The 22110-nt window shown below is 48.3% G+C and overlaps 2 protein-coding genes across 6 annotated transcripts in view; one reads left to right on the forward strand and one right to left on the reverse strand.

Moving 5' to 3' along the window:
• Mgat5 (mannoside acetylglucosaminyltransferase 5) overlaps nt 1-8341 on the forward strand; it is a 283416-nt gene extending 275075 nt beyond the window's left edge. For 4 of the 5 annotated variants that reach the window (XM_006529056.4, XM_030255028.1, XM_006529055.4 and 1 more), the window contains one exon: nt 2534-8341. In XM_006529056.4, coding sequence (XP_006529119.1) covers nt 2534-2732 — 199 coding nt within the window. In that variant the 3' untranslated portion in view covers nt 2733-8341. The remainder of the gene's footprint in view (nt 1-2533) is intronic. The other variant, NM_145128.3, reaches the window with a different exon arrangement.
• A 2007-nt stretch (nt 8342-10348) lies between these two features.
• Nucleotides 10349-22110, reverse strand: part of Tmem163 (transmembrane protein 163) — a 187680-nt gene continuing 175918 nt past the window's right edge. Inside the window, exons 6-8 of the mRNA NM_028135.2 lie at nt 20191-20302; nt 15725-15866; nt 10349-11667 (exon numbers count right to left, since the gene is read on the reverse strand). Of these exons, the coding sequence (NP_082411.1) occupies nt 11607-11667; nt 15725-15866; nt 20191-20302 (315 nt within the window). The 3' untranslated portion in view covers nt 10349-11606. The remainder of the gene's footprint in view (nt 11668-15724; nt 15867-20190; nt 20303-22110) is intronic.

Raw genomic sequence — 22110 nt, forward strand, 5'->3', positions numbered from 1 at the left:
ATGTACAGTGACATGCACATGGAGATGGAAGTACAACTGCCGATGTTCTTCCCCTTCCATCTTGTCTGAAGCAGCCTCTCTGTTCTCTCCACTGCTGACCTCTGAGCTTTCAGTGTCCACCTCCCATCTCAAAGCAGGAGGCTGGGATTAGAGGCATCCACTGCAGCACCCCGTATCACATGGGACTGGGGCCCATTACCTGTTAGTGTCATTTTGTCTGCAGAATTAGACCATGCACTGAATTACTTCTTTGCTGTGGCAGAGTCCCTGACAAAAGCAACGCAAAGACAGAGTGTGATGGCTCTTGGTTTGGAGGTGCGGTCCTTCCTGGAGGCCAAGCATGGCCGCCAGAGCATCAGGCAGATGCTCACACTGTACTCACAGTCTGGGTACCAAGAGAGACAGTGGCAGGGATGGGGGGGGGGGGGGCAGGCAGGGGCGGGGGAGGGGGAGCTGGCTGTTTCCTTTTTACTCCACCCAGAACACGACGAGACCGTGGAGTGGAGCATTACGTACTTAGGCTGGGTCTTCCTTCCACACACATGCCCTGAGGTTTGTCTCCTAGGTGACAATTGACAGCCACTATGAACCATGGCACTAAGTGACCCTCCAGCCTGCCCCAGTAACACAGAGCCTTACATGTAGGTTTATATTCCTGTGTTACAACAGAGACATTCAGTGATTGTCCAGAGTCACACAGCTCCTACGAGACAAAGCCCAAATTTGAACAGAGTTCTGCCTGGCACCCTCTATACTATGTTGGAAAGTCAAGAGCAACTGGTTTTCATTAGCCCATGGGCCTTTCTTGTTCTGGGCAGATAGAATGGGTACTAATTGGAGGCGTGTGTCAACCACATATAATTCCAGGACTGAGGAGGCAGAAGCAGTGGAATCAAGGTTATCTTTTCCAAGTTTGAGGCTAGCCTGGGCTACAAGACCTTGCCCCCCCCCAAAAAAAAAGGGCTGGAGAGGGAGCTTAGTGGGTCTCTCATTTATGCTTGCCAGTCACTCGGGGAGCTGAGCTTGACCTCCAGATCACAAGTGTCAAAGCTGGGCGTGGCAGCCTAAGAATCCAGTCCCAGGGCTGGTTGGCAGAGCCAGGAAGGCCCAGAGTGCTCGCCAGCCAGCCAGCCTAGCTGCATGGGCAAGCTCCTGGCCAGTGACAAACCCTATTTCAAAAGAACAGGCTGGACAACTTTCCTGAGGACACACACACACACTCACATACCGTGAACTGAACAAGCAAAAAGGCCACTATCTCTGGGGACAAAAGTCTTTAAAACATAGATAGTTCTTCTTCTTCTTCTTCTTCTTCTTCTTCTTCTTCTTCTTCTTCTTCTTCTTCTTCTTCTTCTTCTTCTTCTTCTTCTTCTTCTTCTCCTTCTCCTTCTCCTTCTCCTTCTCCTTCTCCTCCTCCTCCTCCTCCTCCTCCTCCTCCTCCTCCTCCTCCTCCTCCTCCTCTTCTTCCTTCCTCTTCCTTTTCCTCTTCTTCTTTTTCTATTCTTCCATCTGTTTTATCCTCTTCCACTTCTCTTTATTATCATCCTTATCTTTCTCCTCTCCTCCTTTCTTCTCTCCCTTGTCTTCTAGTTTAAGACAGGTTTCCTGTAGCCTAGGCTGGCCTTGAACTCACTAAGTAGCTGATGCTAGCCATGAACTCGTGACCCTCCTGCCACCGCTTCCCAAATGCTGATAGAACTGGCACAACCCGCCATGCCACCTCTTCTTCGATGTTTGCTTTGCTTTGTTTTAGTTGGTATCTCACTCTGTGCCACAGACTGGCCTAGAACTCACTATGTAGCCAGGCTTGACCCTGACTCAATAGGCTTATAAGTGTGCGCCTCTATTTCCCACTAAGTATGAAGTACACATCTAAATATGTGTCGGTAACAGTTGCTTTGCTGATCTTGGTCCTTGGAAGTGGCCATCATCTGCACATCAGTGTATAGCCCTGTGTGGGGTGTGTGTGTGTGTGTGTGTGTGTGTGTGTGTGTGTGTGTGTGAAGGCTTACTTCGTGGGACAGGGTCTCCAGTTTTCCTGAGACTCTCCAAGCGGGCCAGGCTAGCCATCAAATCCCAGAGATCTGCTTCTCTCCAGTTCCCCAGCGCTGGGGTCACACGTGCATGCCAACATCGTGACTTCTGGGGATAGAACTATGGCTGAACCAGCTCTGCAGCTTCCGTTTTGGCTTTCACACACACCATGTCCCTGCTCCATGACCTGCCTCCTCCAGTACGGCTCTCACCATGGGGTACACATTTCTCCACTGCTTCTCAGCAGTTGCACTGAGTCCCCTTCCCCGCCCGAGTATGCAGGCTGTCCTCGGCTTTTCTTGCGCACGTTTGGCAGCATGCTTTTTCTCCACATAGTCAAGATCCCTACATGCAGAGAATTTCAGAGTCACATGGGTGATGTCATCTCTGAAGGAGGACAATGGGATACGCTCCCACACTCAGAGCAGGTAATCCAGCAGTTGGACAGGGCCTGCCCCGGCACCTCCACCTCACACAAGTACCTTTCTCTTCCTCTTAGGTATAAGGTGACCTGCCAAAGCTCAGAACTGTACAAGGACATCCTGGTGCCCTCCTTCTACCCCAAGAGCAAGCACTGTGTGTTCCAAGGGGACCTCCTGCTCTTCAGTTGTGCCGGAGCCCACCCCACACACCAGCGGATCTGCCCCTGCCGGGACTTCATCAAGGGCCAAGTGGCCCTCTGCAAAGACTGCCTATAGCATCGCTGCCCTGAATTAACTCAGACGGGAAAGACGTGGCTCCACTGGGCAGGGCCAAGGGGCACAAAGACATTCAGGGACTCTGACCAGAGCCTGAGATCTTTGGTCCAGGGCTTGAGTTTAGTACCGCTCCAGCCACAGCCAGTGCATCCCAGTTTACACCAAAACCACAAGGGAACAGGTTAGAACAGGAACCTGGGTTCTCCTCAATGTAAGGAATGTCCTCTCTGTCTGGGAGATCGAGCGACTGTAGGGAAAGGATCCAGGCAGTTGCTCCCGGGAATTTTTTTTTTTTTTTTTTTTTTAAAGAAGGGATAAAAGTCCGGAGACTCATTCAAACTGAAAACAAAACAGGAAGAGGGAATTGAGCCAATTGGGAAGGACTTTGGGGCCGATCCTAAACCAATTAATTTATTTATTTGGGAGGATGGGGGCGGGCTCGGGAGGGAGGAGAGGGGTTGAACAGTTTCCTTTTGTTCCTCACTGTTAATTCGCCCACCTTCGGGCCCTTCTTGTTCTGCAGCGCCAAGCAGGGTGCAGAGGGGCTGTGGCTTGCTTGAGGGGCCACTGTGGGGCTTCACTCCTGGTCACAGGTGGCAGCAGAGAAAAGAGATGTCTATAAGCAGGGGGATGTAGCTCAGTTTGTAGAATGCTTGCATAGCATAAATGAAGTCCTGGGTTCCATCCCCAGCACCACATAAATGCAGGTAAGAAACAGAGTCAGGAGGACCAAGCATTCTCCTTGGCTACATAACAAAAGCAAGGCCTTTGTCCCCATGTCTTGGCTACAAGAGACCCTATCTCAGAAAATTGTGGGGGGGAGGGGGAGGGAAATGGCCTTGAAAACACAGCCAGTCACTGTCACAGCATTGCCAGAACTGGTGGATCCCAGGTGTGCTTGGCAGATGGCAGCTAAAAGGCACATAACCTTGGTGGGGAAATAAATGCCTGTGGTGTCCTGAGGGCCCCACCAAGTTCCAAAGACAGGCTGGGCTGCAGATGAGAGAGGCTGCTTTCCTGTGTGTGTGTGTCCCTTCCTCCCCCTCCCCCTACATAGCTTGGTCCTAATTTCTGGTTAGAATTTACCTTTGTTGAAGAAACACCATGGGATTATGTAATTCTTGTTTGCTGCTGTGGTAAACTCAGCCCCACCCCGTCACCGTCCCCCCTCATTCCCCATACCCCATCGTAGGCTCCAGGAGCTGTCCTTGAACTTGGAGAAGGATTTGGGTAAGAATGCCAGTCCTAGAGTTAGTAGCACGAGGCTTTGTGCCTTGCCCCCATTGATGTCTGATATTGCTGCAATCCAGGGAACTCACTCTTAGAACTTGATGGTTTCTGGGGAGGAAAGGATAGTTGAGGATGAATGCTACAAAGGGTGGGAGCCTGGGGCTGGCTTTTACGTGAAGCACTATTGTTCTATGGAGTTTGAGCAGCCCCTGTGAGGGCCTGACAGCAGGTTGGCCTAGGCAGTATGCCGGAATCCCCACCTTTCACACCCTGGAACCCTTCTGTGAGTCCATCCCTGCTGAAGTACCGCTCCTGTGCTCTGTACACGTGTGAGTTTCTGGAGACACCTCCCACAGTTCTCTCCATGCTGGCGAGTGAACCAATCCTCTTCTACCTCTTGCTGTTAGCATTGTCCACCCAGCCCCAGCTGGTAGAGTAGACTTCCTGGCCGGCGGCTGCTGCCCAGCGCCTCCCTGTGGCCAGGAGGAGCTTCTGCCTAGCTGAACAGCAGCCTGTGACTGGCTGAGCCTTCCAGAAGCAACAGAAAGGAGGATCTGCTTGTAGTGACTAAGGGGTGGGGAGATGGCGCATGGAACTTTTTGGTCTGGGAAATCATCTGTTCTTCTCTTGATCTCTACCTGGGTGCATACATCATACCAATCACACCTCTAGCGCCTCCCCGACCACACCCCTGTTGGCCCTAAGACAGACACCTCAGGGGCCTGAGATTCTAGTCCCAGAGAATGAAGTGGAGTGAAGAGGTGATGTCAGGGCGGGTACTGGCCCTAAGCACTGACAGGGGTCCCTCAAGGCCTGCCTGGAATCACCTCTGCCCAGGTTCAGCTGCCAGGAAGGCAGAAGTTCAAAAGCCTAGCTATGAAGCATCTTTATTAAGCTTTGCAAAGGTTTCCTGCTACAGGAGGGGAGAAAGCTGTGCAGTCTCTTGGGAAAGGACTTTTCCCTTAGAGTGGGCCTCGGGGCTGCACTCCAGAGTTGTGGCAATCTGCCTAAGTTTCCAAACCTGAAGGCTGTGGGTGACAGTGCTGACATTCAACCGGCAGGGGGCGCCAAGCCGAAACTAATCCCCATGTTGCAGATAACTATAAACAGGCAGGAAGGCAACTTTGTCTCCACCCGCAGATGCTTCCGGGCCTTGAGGTCAGGGTCTCTCCACATTCCTATTCCTCTTCCCCAGTTCAAGACCCTGACCCACACAACCCAGAAGAGCTCTTTCTCCCGTGTTATAAATCCCATTCCCTATTTTAGGCAGAAATAAAGTAAGCTCACTTCCTCTGGTGTGTTCCTGCTCTTGGGACTAACCAAGCCTAGTCTAGTTATTAAGAGAATTAGCAATAGGTGAGATGTCCCTGAATGGACGACAGCTCCCAGGCCTCCTCAGTTAGCAAGATATGGATGGCCAAGTGACCCATCAAGGGGAAACTGACCTGACCTGTGTATGGGCATTGAACCTGTCAGGTGTGGAAGACAGCAAAGAAGGCACCCACAGCCCTGGTGGAGCCAGCACTTACAAAGCATTGGCGACCGAGGGCTGTGTGTAATTGAACCTTCCACCTGGATAGGAATCTGAAGTCAGGACTCGTGTGTTCCGCACAGTAAACACAGATCGCCTGGTCTTTAGAGTTGTTTTCCCCTTTGTGATGTTAGGCTCTTAAAATAGGGGGAAAGTTTTATCTAATTTATTAAAAGAGAGAGTAAGTTGCTTCAGAAGGTGAAAGCTTTTTCAGAGTAAGAACTCCTGAGAGGGACCATGCCTTGTGCATTTCTGTGTGTGTTCTTATACAAATGGAAGCACTGTATAGAGGTTTATTTTGTCTCTAAGATGAATCGTTTGTTTTAGGTGAGTGTTTGGAAATAGCTGTCTGTTCTTTGGCTGGGACATGTCTTTTTGTTTCTCTTTGGGGTTGGATTTTGAAGGCTGGGTGCTGTCGAAGGCTGATAGCAGATTGTTCCAGCCTTGAATAACTACATTTGTCCACAGTGTGTGCACACACATGTCCCAGTGTATGCAGGCACACAAGACTGTATATATAGTGTGTATACGTGTGTACCTGTGTGTTTTGTGTATGTTCCAGTGTGTGGTGTATACACATGCACCCCCAGACTAGGGCCAAGGGTGCCAAGAATCCTTTAGTACCCTCAGGACCAGACCCTATCTCTGAATCTGATGATGACCAAGGTAGTGAGGGGTCTCATGCTCCATCACCCTAGCTCTAGCTGACATGTTGCTGAGGCAGAAAACCAGCCCTCAGTCTATCTCTGTAGAAGAAGGAGCCCCCAAATACTTCAGCTAGTTAGCATGGTGGAGGCGAGATGTTGACTTTTTCTCGTCCTTAGCGAATGAATGTAGGCGTGAAGTTGCGGTACCTACTAGTGAGTTGGGTTGCACTGAAGCTATGTGTTGCTCATGGATGAGTGTGTATCCTTTAGATCAGACCAGGGTGGTTTACCTAGATTGTATGTAACTAGGCGCCACCACCCTCTCCCAAAATTTTTGACTGAAAAGGAAAGACCAAGTATTTTGTTAACGACAGGCTATGCTGTGTCACGACACGATTCCAAGCCTGGACTCTTATATTTATTTAAAACTCTTTTAATTTCTCTTTCTTCTCTTCCCCTCTGTCTGTGTGTCCGTTAGAGTAGACAGATGGCAGGAATAGGTCTGTAGTCCTTCAGGAAGCCAGCAGCCTGGAGCTGGAAATGGGCTCCTCTCATTCGAGTTGCCTTCAACAGAAAGTGAGAAGTTTTTTCGGCTTGGGTTTTTTTTTTTCTTTACATATAGCAAAAGACCAAATTAGCTGTATAGTCTTGGATACAGAATATAAGAATTACTCTAGCTGTCCTAGCACTTAGGGTCCTGTGGGGATTCCGTGTTTAGCACAGTGCCTGGCTCATAGGGAGCCTAGTGAATGTTCAATATTGATATTAGTAGTATATCATAAAACTTGAGAAATAAAGAGCTGCGCTCACCCCCTATCTGTTGATTCAGACATGATGGTTACATAGAAACCTTGTTGAGTCGATCAGATGCTATAGGAATTAACTGTTTCAATTGTTTAAGCTCTGTGCCTACCCTGCTCGCTGGAATTCTAGTGTCTTCTCGAATGCACTGAGTAATTGGGAAATTTGCCAGTCTTCAGCACTCTGTGAAACAAGGCTGAATTTATTACCTGAAATTGAACCACCAATATGTTCTGGAACATTCCAGGGGTTTCTTTGAGGGACCTTTTGAGCTCAAAATTAAAAGTTCTCTCACAAGTTTCACTCCGTGAATTAGAGTTTAATTTTTACTCCGCTATAATGCAATAATAGAATTTTCAATTTGTTCAACGGAAAGAGGGAGCAACTGAATCTACAGCCCCCAGGAAATCCCTTTGCTGCCCCCTGCTGGACAGGATGGCTCCCAGCAGGCTGGTTACACCTCTGCCACATTCCCATCCTACCCAAGATTAATCCTGTGAGTGGCCCAAAAACTCTCCTACCACCACCCCCAAAGGAGCCATGTGAGACCCCACGGCTGAGATTTTGACTTCTTTCAGAACTGGTCACTTAAATACCAGTTTGCTGTTAGTTTTGTATGGCTTTAGCCTCTATCCTGATAGAGCAACTGTGGGTGGCGAGTTGCTGGTATGGAATGGAGAGGCGAAATTTCTGAAGTCCAGTTTGCTTTTCTGATTCCTCTCACGTCTCAGCAGATCAATGACTTGACAGTTCATGGAATGAAAGTATTGAATTTACCTCTCTCAGAGTTTCACTCTTCCCCAGATTTTGTGGCACTTAAGGCTGTCCTAATCACACACACACACACACACACACACACACACTTACTTTCTCTCTCTCTCTCTCTCTCTCTCTCTCTCTCTCTCTCTCTCTCTCCACCCGCCACAGCTGGAGCACACGCTGGGGTCGGGGGTAGTTGCCTGTGGAAGCCAGCGTGGGTAGGAGATACACAAGGAGCATTGCAAGGTAACAGGCCAGGGGTGTGAACTCAGTCTACAGCTCCCACAGAAGCCGGAATGTAGCAGATATGGGAAGCAGATTTGTTTTTGCTTAGAGCTTAGCCCATGTATTAAAGAGAATAGTGTAACCACAATGCCAAAGGACATGGTGATGTCCCTTCCACTGTAGTTCCTGTCACAACCTTGCTGTTAAGCTCATGGCCGTTGACGTCTGTGTCTTCAAATGGATCCTGGTTCGCTTGTTTTCTACTGTCACTTCTAGGGTTAAGTCACAGGATCCTGCAAATGAGGTGTCGCTGTCCCCGGATTTACTGTACAAGGCAAAAAGGACACTACTTTGTTTTCCTGTGTTGTAGAGAAACTAGGGAGAACTTTATTTTTCAATAAACTTTTCTTGTGTGACAGGTGGTAGTGATTTGGGGGAGGTGTGGCTTAATGCTACATTTCATGGTACCAACACACTCAGTTGCAAAGGTTATGTTCAAGCAGTGGGTGGGTGGGGTCCGGGGAAATGAGATCTGAGTTCAGAAGGTGCTCGCTATGCATGTATGAGAACCTGGCTCCAACCCTCAGAATCCACTTTTGAAGAAGGCAGGTGTGGTGGCACTTTTGTGAAACCCCAGTTCTCAGAGCCAACATGGCTGGCATGCATGCCAGGCATACACAAGGACCAGAGCTTGCTTGATCCCCAGAACCCATGTGAAACACCCACGTGTGGCCTGCACTTGTAGTCCCAGCCCTGGAGATGTGAAGACAGGTGGATCCTTCGGGCTCACAACTCGGCCTGCCCAGCCAAATCAAGTTCTAGGCTAATTAGAGACTCTGGAACAACGTGGACAGTATCCTGAGGAATGACCCCTGAAATTGACCACTGGCCTCCATGTGTGTGTGCAAACACATACACACACACACATACATGTGTACACAAATACACACACATGGATAGTGAAAGGGCTACCCCCACTATGTACCCTCATTGGTGCTAAACTGAAAGTATTCTTCCCAGCTTCCATTCACACTGAAGAGAACTGGATTAGGAAATGACCTGGACTTTTCTTCCTTCAGAGATGTTTCTGGCTGCACCATGCATTTACATTCCCATCCAAGTGGAACAGTAAAAAGCTGAGCATCGTTCTCTAGAAAGAAAGGAAGCAGCCTGGAACCAAGGGTCAGTGGGCTGTGGGAACCTCCCAGGGATCCATCAGCAGGGGACTGGCTAGGCCCTGGGGTTGATCCCCAGTACCATGTAAATTGACATGGTGGTGCAGACCTGCAGCCACATACTCTGGCAGTGGCAGAAGGATCAGGGGTTCTCTGAGACTAGGGGACCCCCCCAGGGAATTACCACAAAAAAAGAGGCACTGTGGAGTTCACAACCATCTGAGGCTCAACTCTCTGAACTCCGAGTCTGTTGAATACAAGGAAGAGTGCAGGCAAATTCATGGAACCTGCGTTCCCTGGGCAACATGTGAGGCCCCTTAGTGTCATCTGGAAAGTCAATTGGACCAAAGTTCTTGGGTCGGAAATATTGCAGAGAGCTTGGGAGGTGCCTCAGCAGCCAGGAGCACTTGTCTGGCAAGCATGCGCATCTGAGTTCAGTTCCAAGCAGGGGATGACCTCATGTGCCTCTAACCCCAAAACTGTGGGAGGCAGAGCCAGGAGGATCTCTGGGGCTTTCTGACCTCCAGCCTAGCTCCAGGTTCAGAGAGAGATTCTGTCCCCAGGGAGTAAGATACTCATATGATCGTACACACACATACAAGTACACACAAATACACATTCACACATATACATGCATACACATGCACACACACAAATACACATTCATACATACATACATACATGCAAGCACATGTTCACACACACAGTGTTTTAGATACTGTAACTTTCTGGATTTTGGAGCACTTGTCTCCTTGAGTTAGCTTTGGGATGGAATCCAAACTGAATGGGAAACTCATTTATATTTCCTATGCACACCATATCTGTGGCCTAAAGACCATTTCATACCATATTTTTAATGAGCCTCTGTTCTCATTGCAACCTGTCACATAAGGCCAGGTGTGAGCCTTTCTGTTCGTGTCATCGTGTTGGTGTACATTTCTACAGCCTTTTGGGTTTTAGATTTGAGGATTCAGGGTGTTCAGCCTGCGCCTTTTCCTTTGGAAGTACTGAGTGAACTGAGCCATCAAAACCTCAGTAAAACCTGGCGTTTGGCCATCCCTCTGCTCAGACAATATCTAGCCCCCATGTCTCCAGCAGCACCCTGTGACTGTGTGGTCAATTGCAGTGAACCTGGCCTCTCTCTGGAGACTACAGACCCCACGTCATCAGACCAAAGTGTTGCTGTCACTGTCACCAGGCGCCAGCAACCCCTGCCTTGTCTACCTTCAGCCACAACAGAAGTCCTACCTGCTGGAGATGGGGGAATGACTCATTGAGCAGAACACTTGCTGTACAAAAAGGAAGACCTGATGTCAGCTCCACAGCACCCACAGGAAGCCGCCTCTGATGGTGAAACCCCAATACTGGGAAAACAAGATAAACAGATTCCCAAGACTCACAGGCTCGCTGAACCAGCGAGCTCTAGTTTGGGTGAGGGACTGTTTCATTCATAAATAAATAAACAAACAAACTCCACATGCGAACACACAAAGGAAACAGAGGAGAGAGAGAGAGAGCGAGCCTGCCCACAACGTGTACTCCCTACATGTTGGCACACACACTACCAGCTCTCAAATACAACCTCCCCACATCGTACAAATGGTAAAGGTCTTTATAGGCCTGACATGGCTGCCCGTGTGGGCAGTACTGTGAGAGCTACAGAACATGGTGGAATGAGGGCATGTCTACAGCACATATCTAATGTTACATAAACTGAGGGCATCTTGTTCCTTCTGAAGGAGCGGCCCACGTCTCACAGACTGAGGTACTGTGACCAGCATATAGAGATATGCAGATTCGGGGTGATGATTATAATTATTTATTACAAATAAATGTTTAGAGGTTCACATCTCTCAAAAATGGCTCCTGGGTTTTTACAGATGTGTGGGTTCTAGACGTGAAGGAAAGGGCTGTGTGCTTACGTAGCTTGTCCATGCAAAGCTCAAGATCACTAAACACTTTAAAAAATAGAATGGCCTCCTTCTGAACGAACCGGTTTAGTGTTGGGATTAGTAAAAGTGTAGGAAACGTGTTGGTAGGAGTTAGGAAGTGCTGTACCGATGGCATCTGCTAGGAGAGTGTGACTCTAGAGGTGGTTCGGCCACATGTCAGGTGGAGGTGACCCAGTCAGTTACTATCTGGTTTTGGCTGACAGTGTGCACCACAGGCTTCCTGTCAAGCAGAGACCCTAGCCTGCCTCCAAGAACTGTTTGACTCCAGGAAATAGAAAAATGTCACTTCCGGCTCAAGGTTGGGAAGCATGGCGGCCCCTCCCACGGGCAACGTCATCCTAACATGTTTGATGGTGGGCGACTGGGTGAGGATGTAGGGCAGGTCCAGCCTCTGGCAGACCCCAGCCCATGATGACAGACTCTATGAACGAAAACTTCCCAAAATGAAACTGGATGTGCAGTTGAATGTTGGCACCATCTGCCTGCGTGGAAACCTCTTGTCAAGTGACGCTCTTCATCGGGGCTGGCAGTCCCTGCCGCCCTTCCTGCTGCCTTCACTCAAACATTTCATAATGACGCGTCTGTCTCACTCTGGGCACCATGTCGATGAGGAGTCTGTGGAAACAGAGAGAGAAAGGCTCACCTCAGCACCAGGAGAACTTTGAGAAAACTGAGCTATTTGTGTATGTGTGTTCGTGTGTACTTTCTTGTTTGCAGATGCAGGTGGTTGGGTGCGAGGGTGGGCACACGTGTATGTATGTGTGGGGGACACTGTGGAAGCCAGATAACTGTGCCCATCATTCCTTGGGTGTTGTCCACCTTGATTTTCTAAGACAAGGTCTCTCACTTATACCAGGAACTCACTGAATAGGCTAGGCTAGCTGGCCATACCAAATTCTGTTTACCAAAACTGACTGGCCAGCATACCCCAGGGGCTTCCTGTCTCTGCCTCTCCAGCCCTGAAATTATACGTATGCACCACTACACCTAGATTGTTTTGTTTTTTTTTTAATGCGGGTTACAGGGTTCAAACTCAAATAACTACTTTCCCATCTGAGCTACTCCCAAGTCCTAGCCATGACTACTTCTGTCCACATACCAAAAGCGTACATCTCAATGGCTTCCTGTATGTACATGAAGCTGTGTGGTCATCCACACTGCCTTAATTCCAGAATATTTTTATCATCCCCTATGCATGCTAATAGACACTCCCATTTTTCTTCCACACCAGGATACTCTGAGTGTATCCTGGATATTTCATATAAAAATGCATATAGCCTTTTGAATAAGAACATATTCATTTGGCACATTAGAAATCCATTCACATTGTAGGGTATATCAACACTTCATTTATTTGGATAGCTGCATAATTGTTCACTAAATGGATATACCATATCTATCCCTTTATCAGCCAATGGTGGGCAGGAGGTGGGGCTCTATTCAAGTACATATATGAACAGAGCTGCTATGAGGGTTCATATAGAAGTTTTGACATTTATGTCTAGCTGCATGTTTGTTTGGTTTTTGTTTCACTATTTTAGAGTTACATACCACAGAAGGAAATCACTGGGCCAAGTAGTAACTACATGCTTAACACTAGGAAACTGCTAAGTTCTTTTCCAAGGCAGCACCACTGTGTGCATTCCCAGCAAGTATATCTGTGGCTCACAGTCCTTGCCAACACTTGTAACTGTCTCTGAGTTTGAGAACACCACCTAGTGGAAGCCAGGAAACACTTAACTTTTAAAAGCACAGGAATGGTGCTCCTATCAGTGTGCTATTTCCTTAGTAAGAATGAACCCTCCTTAGTAAGAGTGAACCCCATGCCAAGGTGTCTTTGCTCTCACTCCAGGGTGGTCCTTTGCATGGGGTAGGGCCATTTTCCATTTTATTTATTTGGTGTGTGTGTGTGTGTGTGTGTGTGTGTGTGTGTGTGTGTGTGTGTGTTGGAGGTCAGTTCTCTCCTACCTTCAACCATATGGGTCCTGAGAATTAACCCTGGATCATCAGGTTTAGCCACAAGCACCATTACCTATGGAGTCATCTCACAGGCCCCAGGAGTAGTCCCTATTGTAGGGTCTAGTGCTGCCTCAGCCTGGGCCTCCTCTGATTCCCAGATGTACACATAGGCATCAGGTGACAGGGAGGATGCTCAGATGACACACACCTGGGCATCATGACGACCCTCATTATAGCACTCTGCAGATGAAGGCAGGAGGATCAGAGGTTCAAAGTCAGCCTTGACTATATAGGGAGATTGAGGCCATCCTCGGCTACCAAACATCTTGTCTTAGTATGAAGAAGAAGAAGAAGAAAAAGAAGAAGAAGAAGAAGAAGAAGAAGAAGAAGAAGAAGAAGAAGAAGAAGAAGAAGAAGAAGAAGAAGAAGAAGAAGAAGGGAAGGAGAAGAGGAGGAGGAAGGGGAAGAAGAGGAAGAGGAGGAGGAAGAAGAGGAAGAAGAGGAAGAGGAGGAGGAAGAGGAGGAGGAGGAGGAGGAGGAGGAGGAGGAGGACTTTGAGCTCACTGTAGAGAGGAAGGGCAAGGGCTATTCACTGGATAAAAAGGAGAAGGAAGAAGGAAATGAGTGTCTGGAGTATAAAAGCCCTAGGTCTCCTCCCAGAGGCCCAGCTTCACTTCTAGAAGACCATCCCACATGGAAGGCTGTGCCCCAGGCACAGTCTTTTCCTATCTCTCAAAAAAAGGCCAGTGCTATGTAATGTGACCTCTAAGCATAACAACCCCCACCTTCTTAGTCAAGGCAGCTCCAGCAACCCATCAGCGTCCCCCCCAGAGCTGGTCTGTTGGCATTCCCTCTGAGGAGGATGGGGTAGGGATGGGCCATCAGACTCTTCCCTGAGTTGCCAGCCACACACCACCCTACCCACACCTCCTGACCAGCTGCAGCTAATTCTGCCTCAGCAGGTCCCATGGTTTCAGGAACTGCTAGAGTACACAGAATGTGGGAGACTGATGAGGAAGTCATCATCTACAACAGGAAGTCATCATCTACAACAGGGAGTCATCATCTACAGCAGGGAATCATCATCTACAGCAGGGAGTCATCATCTACAACAGGGAGTCATCATCTACAGCAGGAAGTCATCATCTACAGCAGGGAGTCATCATCTATAACAGGGAGTCATCATCTACAGCAGGGAGTCATCATCTACAGCAGGGAGTCATCATCTACAACAGGGAGTCATCATCTACAGCAGGGAGTCATCATCTACAACAGGGAGTCATCATCTACAGCAGGGAGTCATCATCTACAGCCAGAAGTCAACATCTACAGCCAGAAGTCATCATCTACAGCAGGAAGTCATCATCTACAGCCAGAAGTCAACATCTACAGCCAGAAGTCAACATCTACAGCAGGAAGTCATCATCTACAGCAGGAAGTCAACATCTACAGCAGGAAGTCATCATCTACAGCAGGAAGTCATCATCTATAACAGGAAGTCATCATCTACAGCAGGGAGTCATCATCTACAGCAGGAAGTCATCATCTGCAGCAGGGAGTCATCATCTACAACAGGGAGTCATCATCTACAGCAGGGAGTCATCATCTACAGCAGGGAGTCATCATCTACAGCAGGAAGTCATCATCTGCAGCAGGAAGTCATCATCTACAACAGGGAGTCATCATCTACAGCAGGGAGTCATCATCTATAACAGGGAGTCATCATCTACAGCAGGGAGTCATCATCTACAGCAGGGAGTCATCATCTACAGCCAGAAGTCAACATCTACAGCCAGAAGTCAACATCTACAGCAGGAAGTCATCATCTACAGCAGGAAGTCATCATCTACAGCCAGAAGTCAACATCTACAGCCAGAAGTCAACATCTACAGCAGGAAGTCATCATCTACAGCAGGAAGTCATCATCTATAGCAGGAAGTCATCATCTATAGCAGGAAGTCATCATTTACAGTAGGGTCGGGCATTTTGATGAGGAGGCTATATGTGGGTCACCCCCTGACCCAGTTAGTTGGTCAATGTTTTGTTTTGTCAACTCAGCACAAACTAGGATCCTCTGAGAAGAGGGAAAGTGGGTTGAAAAAAAGGTCTCCATCAGATTAACCTGTAGGTAAGTATGTTGGAGTCATTTCTAGATTTATGATTAATGTAGGATGGCTCAGCCCACTGTAGGCATGCCATCCATCCTTGAAAGGCGGTTTTTGGATGTATAAGAAAGCAGGCTGAGCAAACCCTGGGGAGCAAGTCAGTAAGCAGCATCCCTCCATGGTCTCTGCTTCAGGTCCTGCCTCCAGGCTCCAGCTTTGAGTTCCTGTCCTTGAGCACCCTCACTGATTAAATAAACCCTTTCCTCCCCAAGTTGATTTTGGTCCTACTGTCTATCACAGCAACAGAAATCCAACTACACTCCTGTATATAGCCCTCCACCCATCCTGTAAATAAGCCCAATACCATGCACCACGCTGGACATGGGTGAGTTCCTTACTATGGTCCATCTTTAGTGACCTACAGGGGTGAAGACATGTTTGTTCACATCTCCCCAAGAAATGCAAATATATCACTTATGTTCCTGGGACATAAAGGAGTAAGACGTGAGCCATTGGTTTCATTTCCCAACTGGAGACAGGTTGAGAGGAAAGGGGTTTTCAGAGCATCCTTGTACCCTGGGTGATCCAAGATAAAAACAGAGTCATACTTGACCCCGTAGGCAAAGATGGTGAGACCAATCAGGACACCAATGCTGCCGTCCAGGTACCAGACTGCTGCGTTGTGTTTGAACACTTCTGCACTTAGAAGGATGGAGAAGCCCATCACGCCCCCAACAAGGGAGTTGAACCCTGCAAAACAAGAAAAGGGATCACACAGTGATATGAGGTCAGCATTTCATAGTCTATACTGTAAGGTCTACAGACCACAGACAAGTACATTGGGCCTTCATTCTGTGGAAGGAATGTACACACACACACACACACACACACACACTGCTACTGATTTGTTCATTCTGAGTTAATCCTCAATCTAGATGCTATTCAAACAGCTAGTTCAGGAGGAATTTGAGGTTCAGTGTGTCCTTAGTATAGGGGAACCCCTGTCCACTACACACAGAGAGCAACAAAGAGAAAGGAAGAGTAGAGCCCAAGGGAAAGACTAAATGGAATGACCTGGCTGACTTTTCTTCCTCTGCCTGTACAGTCTTCCTGCTAGGGATGAGATGGAAGCCAGATCTCCATCTCCAGAGATCTATGTACCTACTCTCTTCTCAGACTGCAGGCTCTCTGAATAAATCAATTTAAAGATTTATTTCTATGGACTACGGACATAGCTCAGATAGTCCACATCCCCAACACTGATGCCAAACCAGACATCATGGCATGGGTCTATGAGCCTGTGGTCTTGGCATTCCTATAGCAAGAGGGAAAGTGGGAACAGATAATTCCTTGAGCCTACAGGAAGCTCTCCTAGTCTGGGCCTTCTGTGAACTCTGCTTCCCCCTACACACGTCCCAGTAGAAGACACAGAACCACATGTCTGCGCTCTGCCACACCTGGTCCCTCATCCTCATGGCTCTGCTTCTCTCTACAGGTCTTTTACTCTAGAATATATTTCTGTTATTTTTATTTTACCATCTCTCTTACACTAGAAACCTAAGCTGGGGACAGAAGCATTGTTTCTTTCCTTGCCGTTTCCCATGTCCCAGAACAGGGTGCTGATGTCGCTGGAGCAATTAATGAGTTATCACAGAAGGTGGGGGGGAGGGAAGGGGAGGGGAGGGGTGTGAAGCATGACCTTAGCTGTTCCTAGGGAGGTGGAGGTGGTCTCACCTTGCTGCCTGGCTCTGAAAGGTGAGGGGCAGAAGTTCCCCCATGTAGCCACTAGATGTCGATATAGTTCCACTGAACCAGCCCTCAGTCGGTCAGCACCACGGACAGCCCTGTTCTGCTGGCCAACTCACCTCCTTAGCCTAACCCTTCCGGAGGTGACCTTGGCTTCCCTTGCCTTTGCCTGGCTCCTGATGGGCTTCTCTTTCACGAAAGCAGGGACCAGGGACTAATTCCAATCTCCCCTCCCACTTCCTTCAGTGTAGTGCCTGTGTGTGTGTGTGTGTGTGTGTGTGTGTGTGTGTGTGTGTGTGTCCCCACATGCACATCAGACAGACACAGAAAGACATAGAGAGGTGGAGAAACAGAAAGACAGAGAAAGAAAAAGGCAGAGTCAATCAGGCAGAGACAGAATAAAGGCCACCCTCACCTGCCATTGGTATATCACAGTCTACCTTGTTTTTTCAAGTCCAGCCACTGAACCTGAAGCTGGGTGGCCTGAAGCCAGCGACCTCTGCCAGGACTGGAATCACGGGGATACAACACTACTATGCCAAGGGTTTCTTCCAGTTGACTTCGGGAGATGAAACTCGGGTCCTGAAGGGGCTGGAGCCCCATTACACACACACTAGTCTCTAGCAGTCACTTACAGATGCAGGCTGTGCCCTCCCTTCTAACCTAGGGCTGCTCTGAGAAGTAAATCCCGCAGTTGCTTTGACAGCACAGAATGGCTGAATCTGTGTGAACTGGAGATACCACTGGCTTGACTGTAAGGTCTATATTGAAATCTGTGTGATTCGTGCCATTAAATGCATGTAGAACATTCTGAGAAGGCTTTTCACAGAGGTGTTGGGTGCAAATGAGAGCCCCATCAGAGGGTTCCCTGGTTCCTCCAATCTGTCAGCCTTTATTTGAAATTTCACCAGGGACACCTCTCACATACTTTTGACTTACTTTTTCTAGTCACTTGTTGCTCAGGACTTTACCCTTGTCGCCCAGGCTGTCCTCACACTCACCCAGGATGACCTTGAACTCATCCTTCTGCACTCTTCCAAAGCGCTGGGATTCTAGGTGTACAACACCCCCCCCATGCCTGATATTCTAGGTACCCAGATCTTCACTCATTTAGGCAAGTGCTCTACCAACAGAGCTACATTCCTGGCCCCATCCTGAGGGCACGCTTGTATATTTGCTGAATATCTAGAGAAATAAGCCAACTGGACCAAGACCAATTAAGCATCATGAAGATGCTTGTCAACCCTCCGTGACACCACCATCCACCAGTTGCTATCCCTCTTCCCTGAAGACCTGCTTCTTGGATGTAAAGACACCAACTCTACACACACACACACACACACACACAGGACCTGAGTAGCCAAACCAGTCCAGGATGCATCAACCCCATGGGAACAGGTAAGGGAATGTTGAGCTTATAGTCTAAGAGGTCTCTATGGGGACATTGCTTCCTCTCTCTTTGGGGAGCAAAGGTTCTTGGCTCTGCCTCAGCAGAGGAACAGCTTCAGGGCATGCATCAAAAAGAAGCAAGACAAATGGAGAGAAGATTTGGATGGGGTGAGAAGAGAGCCCCTCCCCCAGGCATCTGGATAAAGCTGTGCTTTTCACCCTTCCTAATCCTGCAACCCTTTGACACAGTTCCTCATGTTGTGGTGACCCCCCCCCACACACACACACCCAACCATAAAATTATTTCTGCTGCTACTTCATAACTGTCATTTTATTACTGTTATGTACCATAATGTAAGTATTTTATATGCAAGATAGCTGATATGTGACCCCCCCTGTGGAGTCATGACTAAACTGGACTAAAGCCTCTCACCAGTACAGAGAAGCAAGACTCTCAGTATCATTAGCAAGAGCTTAAGGCTTCTCTCTCCATTCTTAGCCACGAGGCTGGAATTTTCTAGGTATCTCACCAGACACCCCATTATCAGGGAAAGGACATATGCAACACACTCATCACAGTGGTGGGGGAGGGGTGAGAAGTGCAGTGAAGCCCAGACGCAGATCTGAGTATCGAATATCTCTGAGGCTAAGGGGAAAGCACTCCCACTGGCACCAAGCACCTCCGTCCAGGGAGATGAGGTCATGCTCTGTGACAGTCCTCGTCAAATTGACACCGTCTAGCACCATTGGACAAGGAAGTCTCAATGAGGGATGGTCTAGATCAGGTTGCCCTGTGGGTTTGTGGAGAATCGTGCCTATTGACTTGATTCTTGCAGGAAGAATGCCTAAAAGGGAGTGGCCCCGCTCCTTGGATTCGGACACTCAGCTGCAGAGAGTAGAGAAAGCTAGCCGGCATCTAATGAGCAAGCATGCGTTCATTCTCTCTGCCCTTGACTATGCTTGTATTGTGATAAGCTGCTACAAATTCCTGCCTTGACTTCCCTGAGACGATGCTGGAAGTCTAAGCCCAAATAACCTTTCTCCCCTAAGTTGGCTTTTGTCTGGATATTTTACCATAGCCACAGTCTTCATGATCATGGGCGGGTCTGGGGGACACCACAGGCAGGCTTCAGGCTTTCTCACAGCAGAGGTGGGGACAGCAGAAGGTGGTTTTGACTACCCTGTGACTCCTCCAGGCACCCCGGGGGTGAAAACAGGATGAGGGAGGCACAGAACCTGTAGCTTAGAGACACCAAGGCCCCACCAGGCTCTGTGCTCATTTGATTTAAGAACCTGGGCCACAGCTATGTCCCCAAGAGAAAGATGTCTCAACCTCCAATCCATTTGACTGATGTTTGGTTTGGTTTTTGAGGCAGGATCTCATGTAGCCTATGCAGGCCTGGAACTTACTAAGAAGCCAAGGATAACCTTGAATTTATGGTCCCCCTGCCTCCACCTCTCTAATGCTGCGACGATAGACAGGTGTGCACCACTACACCCAGATGATGCCCTACTGAGGCTCAACCCCCAAGCCTTGTACATGCCGGGCAAGCACTCTATAAACTCTTTAAACTATAGCTCCATCTCTTTCCTTCATAAAATAAAAGACCAGGTATGGTGGCACACTCCTGTAATCCCAACACACATGAGTGTAAAACAGGAGGAAAGAAAGTGTAGGGTCAGCCTGAGCTACATGACCCTGTCTTAGGAAACCAAAAGGAACCTAGCCATTTCTGCTCTATTTTATGTCATTTGACTCAGGGTGGTAGACACTAGCTCCAAGTTTCATGAAGTAGGCAGTTTGGGGAATAGGGATGGGGTGAATGGGTCCCCTCATCATTGAATTCATCTGCAAGACCTCAGCATCTAACAGCATCCAGGCAGGACCTTTCTTGTCTCCGAGCTCAGCCATCAGACAGTGTATGCCCGCACCACTCACCGTCTGTGATGAGAGCCCTGCTTGTCAGGACCTTCCCCAGCATAAACTTCAGCACAGCCAGTACGCTGCAAAGGATCCCGCTTAGAATGGAGACGCTGAACAGGAAATCATCCTAGGAGAGAGCAGTCCAGATTTTGACATGTTATCTCTTGCTGGAACAATCATCTCAAGACCCCTTGTCACAGCTGCCTGCTTTGTGCCAGGAGCAGGTAGCCAGTCAGGCAAGCTACCACCAGGTGGCGGTATACCGCCAGTGTTCGCCTGTGTGACTGGCGTTGAGACGATGATTAAAAGCAGCCAGACTAATATTTACAAAGCCATTATGTATTCCCTCTCTTCTTACTATTCTGCTAAAACACACAGCAATCATTGATTGTCAACAGGGTTGATGATAATGCCAAGAACAATGGCTAAGCAATATTCTACTGATAATTCACAAAGCATCCAATTGAGAGTTTTAGAGCCACATCACGGCCCAAGAATCCTTTCTCACTGGATTAGCCACAGAATCACTTACGGCTAGAGATACTTAAAACACAGTGTGTTTTTTTTTTTTTCGTTCACACAATTGAGATTTCAAAGATAGTCTTCAAGGTAAGAAAAAGTGGTGCCTAAAAATAGTCCACTGTTGACGTGATGTTAGCACTGCCCGTAGGTGCTGCGTTAACGTTTGCAAGCAAATGGGTGAGTCACTTGTGCGAAGCTGGAGTCTTCACTGCTATCTCTCGACAGCAGGCCCCTTGAGACTTCCTTTGTGCGCCCACGCGCTGCCACGCGCTGCCACGCGCTGCTCCCCTGAGACCCAGCCACCAGGTTCTCCCGAATTAAAATGCACCTGCCAGCAGAAATCCAACACGGTAGCAGATATCCACGGAGAAATAGGATCTTCCTAAAGCATTTTATTAATAAATTTGCTATCCCAGTGACAGACGCAGGGACAAAGGAGACAGCTTGGTTTGCCAGGCCTAAAACTTAACTAAATCATTTAGAAAATCACCTCTCCAGGCTTGTGGTCTCTGTACAGTTTGAGCATCGCTCACAAGACACCCACCAATGGCAGGGGGCAGCTCTGCCGGCATGTGCTCACAAATTCTCATCCACTCTTTCATCTAGGAAGGTCAATCAGCCCCAGGTCACCAGCTCTCCTTGAACTTGAGCTGAACCTAGAGCATCTAAACTGCAGATATAACAGGAAAAGGGAGACTGAGGCAGCTGAGATTGTTCAAGGTGACAGTGCTTGCTGCTAGGCCGGCTGATGCGAGATCAATCCCTGGGACTCACATGGTGAAGGAGGGAACTCACTACCCTGAGCTGTCCTTGACCCTCCAACCATGCTGTGGCAAGTGTACATGCATCCTGGAATGTGAGTGCGTCATACACACACATAGACACACATAGACACACACCCTCACACACATAAGCATACACACTAAAATTAAAATCTAATTTAAAAAATTAAAGAAATGGGGAAATGGTAACATTAAATGGTTTAAACCCACCAAACACCATCTATTCAAGTTAACAAAAGTTAACATCACCACCATAAGCTATGCCAATGCCATATGTCCTGTAAGGGGCTGGGGCTGTGTCTCTATTGTGACTCACGCCCAAATAATCTATGGTCTCCATTTAATGGGAAGACTATCAAATAAGCCCAAACTAAATTACAGCTTACAAAACACCTGACCTTTGTTCCTCCTGTGTGTCAAGGTCTCTAGAGACAAGAGTACAATGTGGAACCTGTCACCAACTGAACACTGAGAAGGCAAGATAATTGTAGTATGGCAGACAGGGCTGGGTGTAGGTTCAGGAACAAAAAGCATCAGTGAAAAGACTGGGCAATCAAAACTGAGTCCATTTGCTTTGTCTATAGTGTCATGAGCCCATCATGGGGATGCACACAGTGGGACTGTGAGATAG

The sequence above is a fragment of the Mus musculus genome, chromosome 1, assembly GCF_000001635.26.
Source record: "Mus musculus strain C57BL/6J chromosome 1, GRCm38.p6 C57BL/6J".
NCBI lineage: Eukaryota > Metazoa > Chordata > Mammalia > Rodentia > Muridae > Mus > Mus musculus.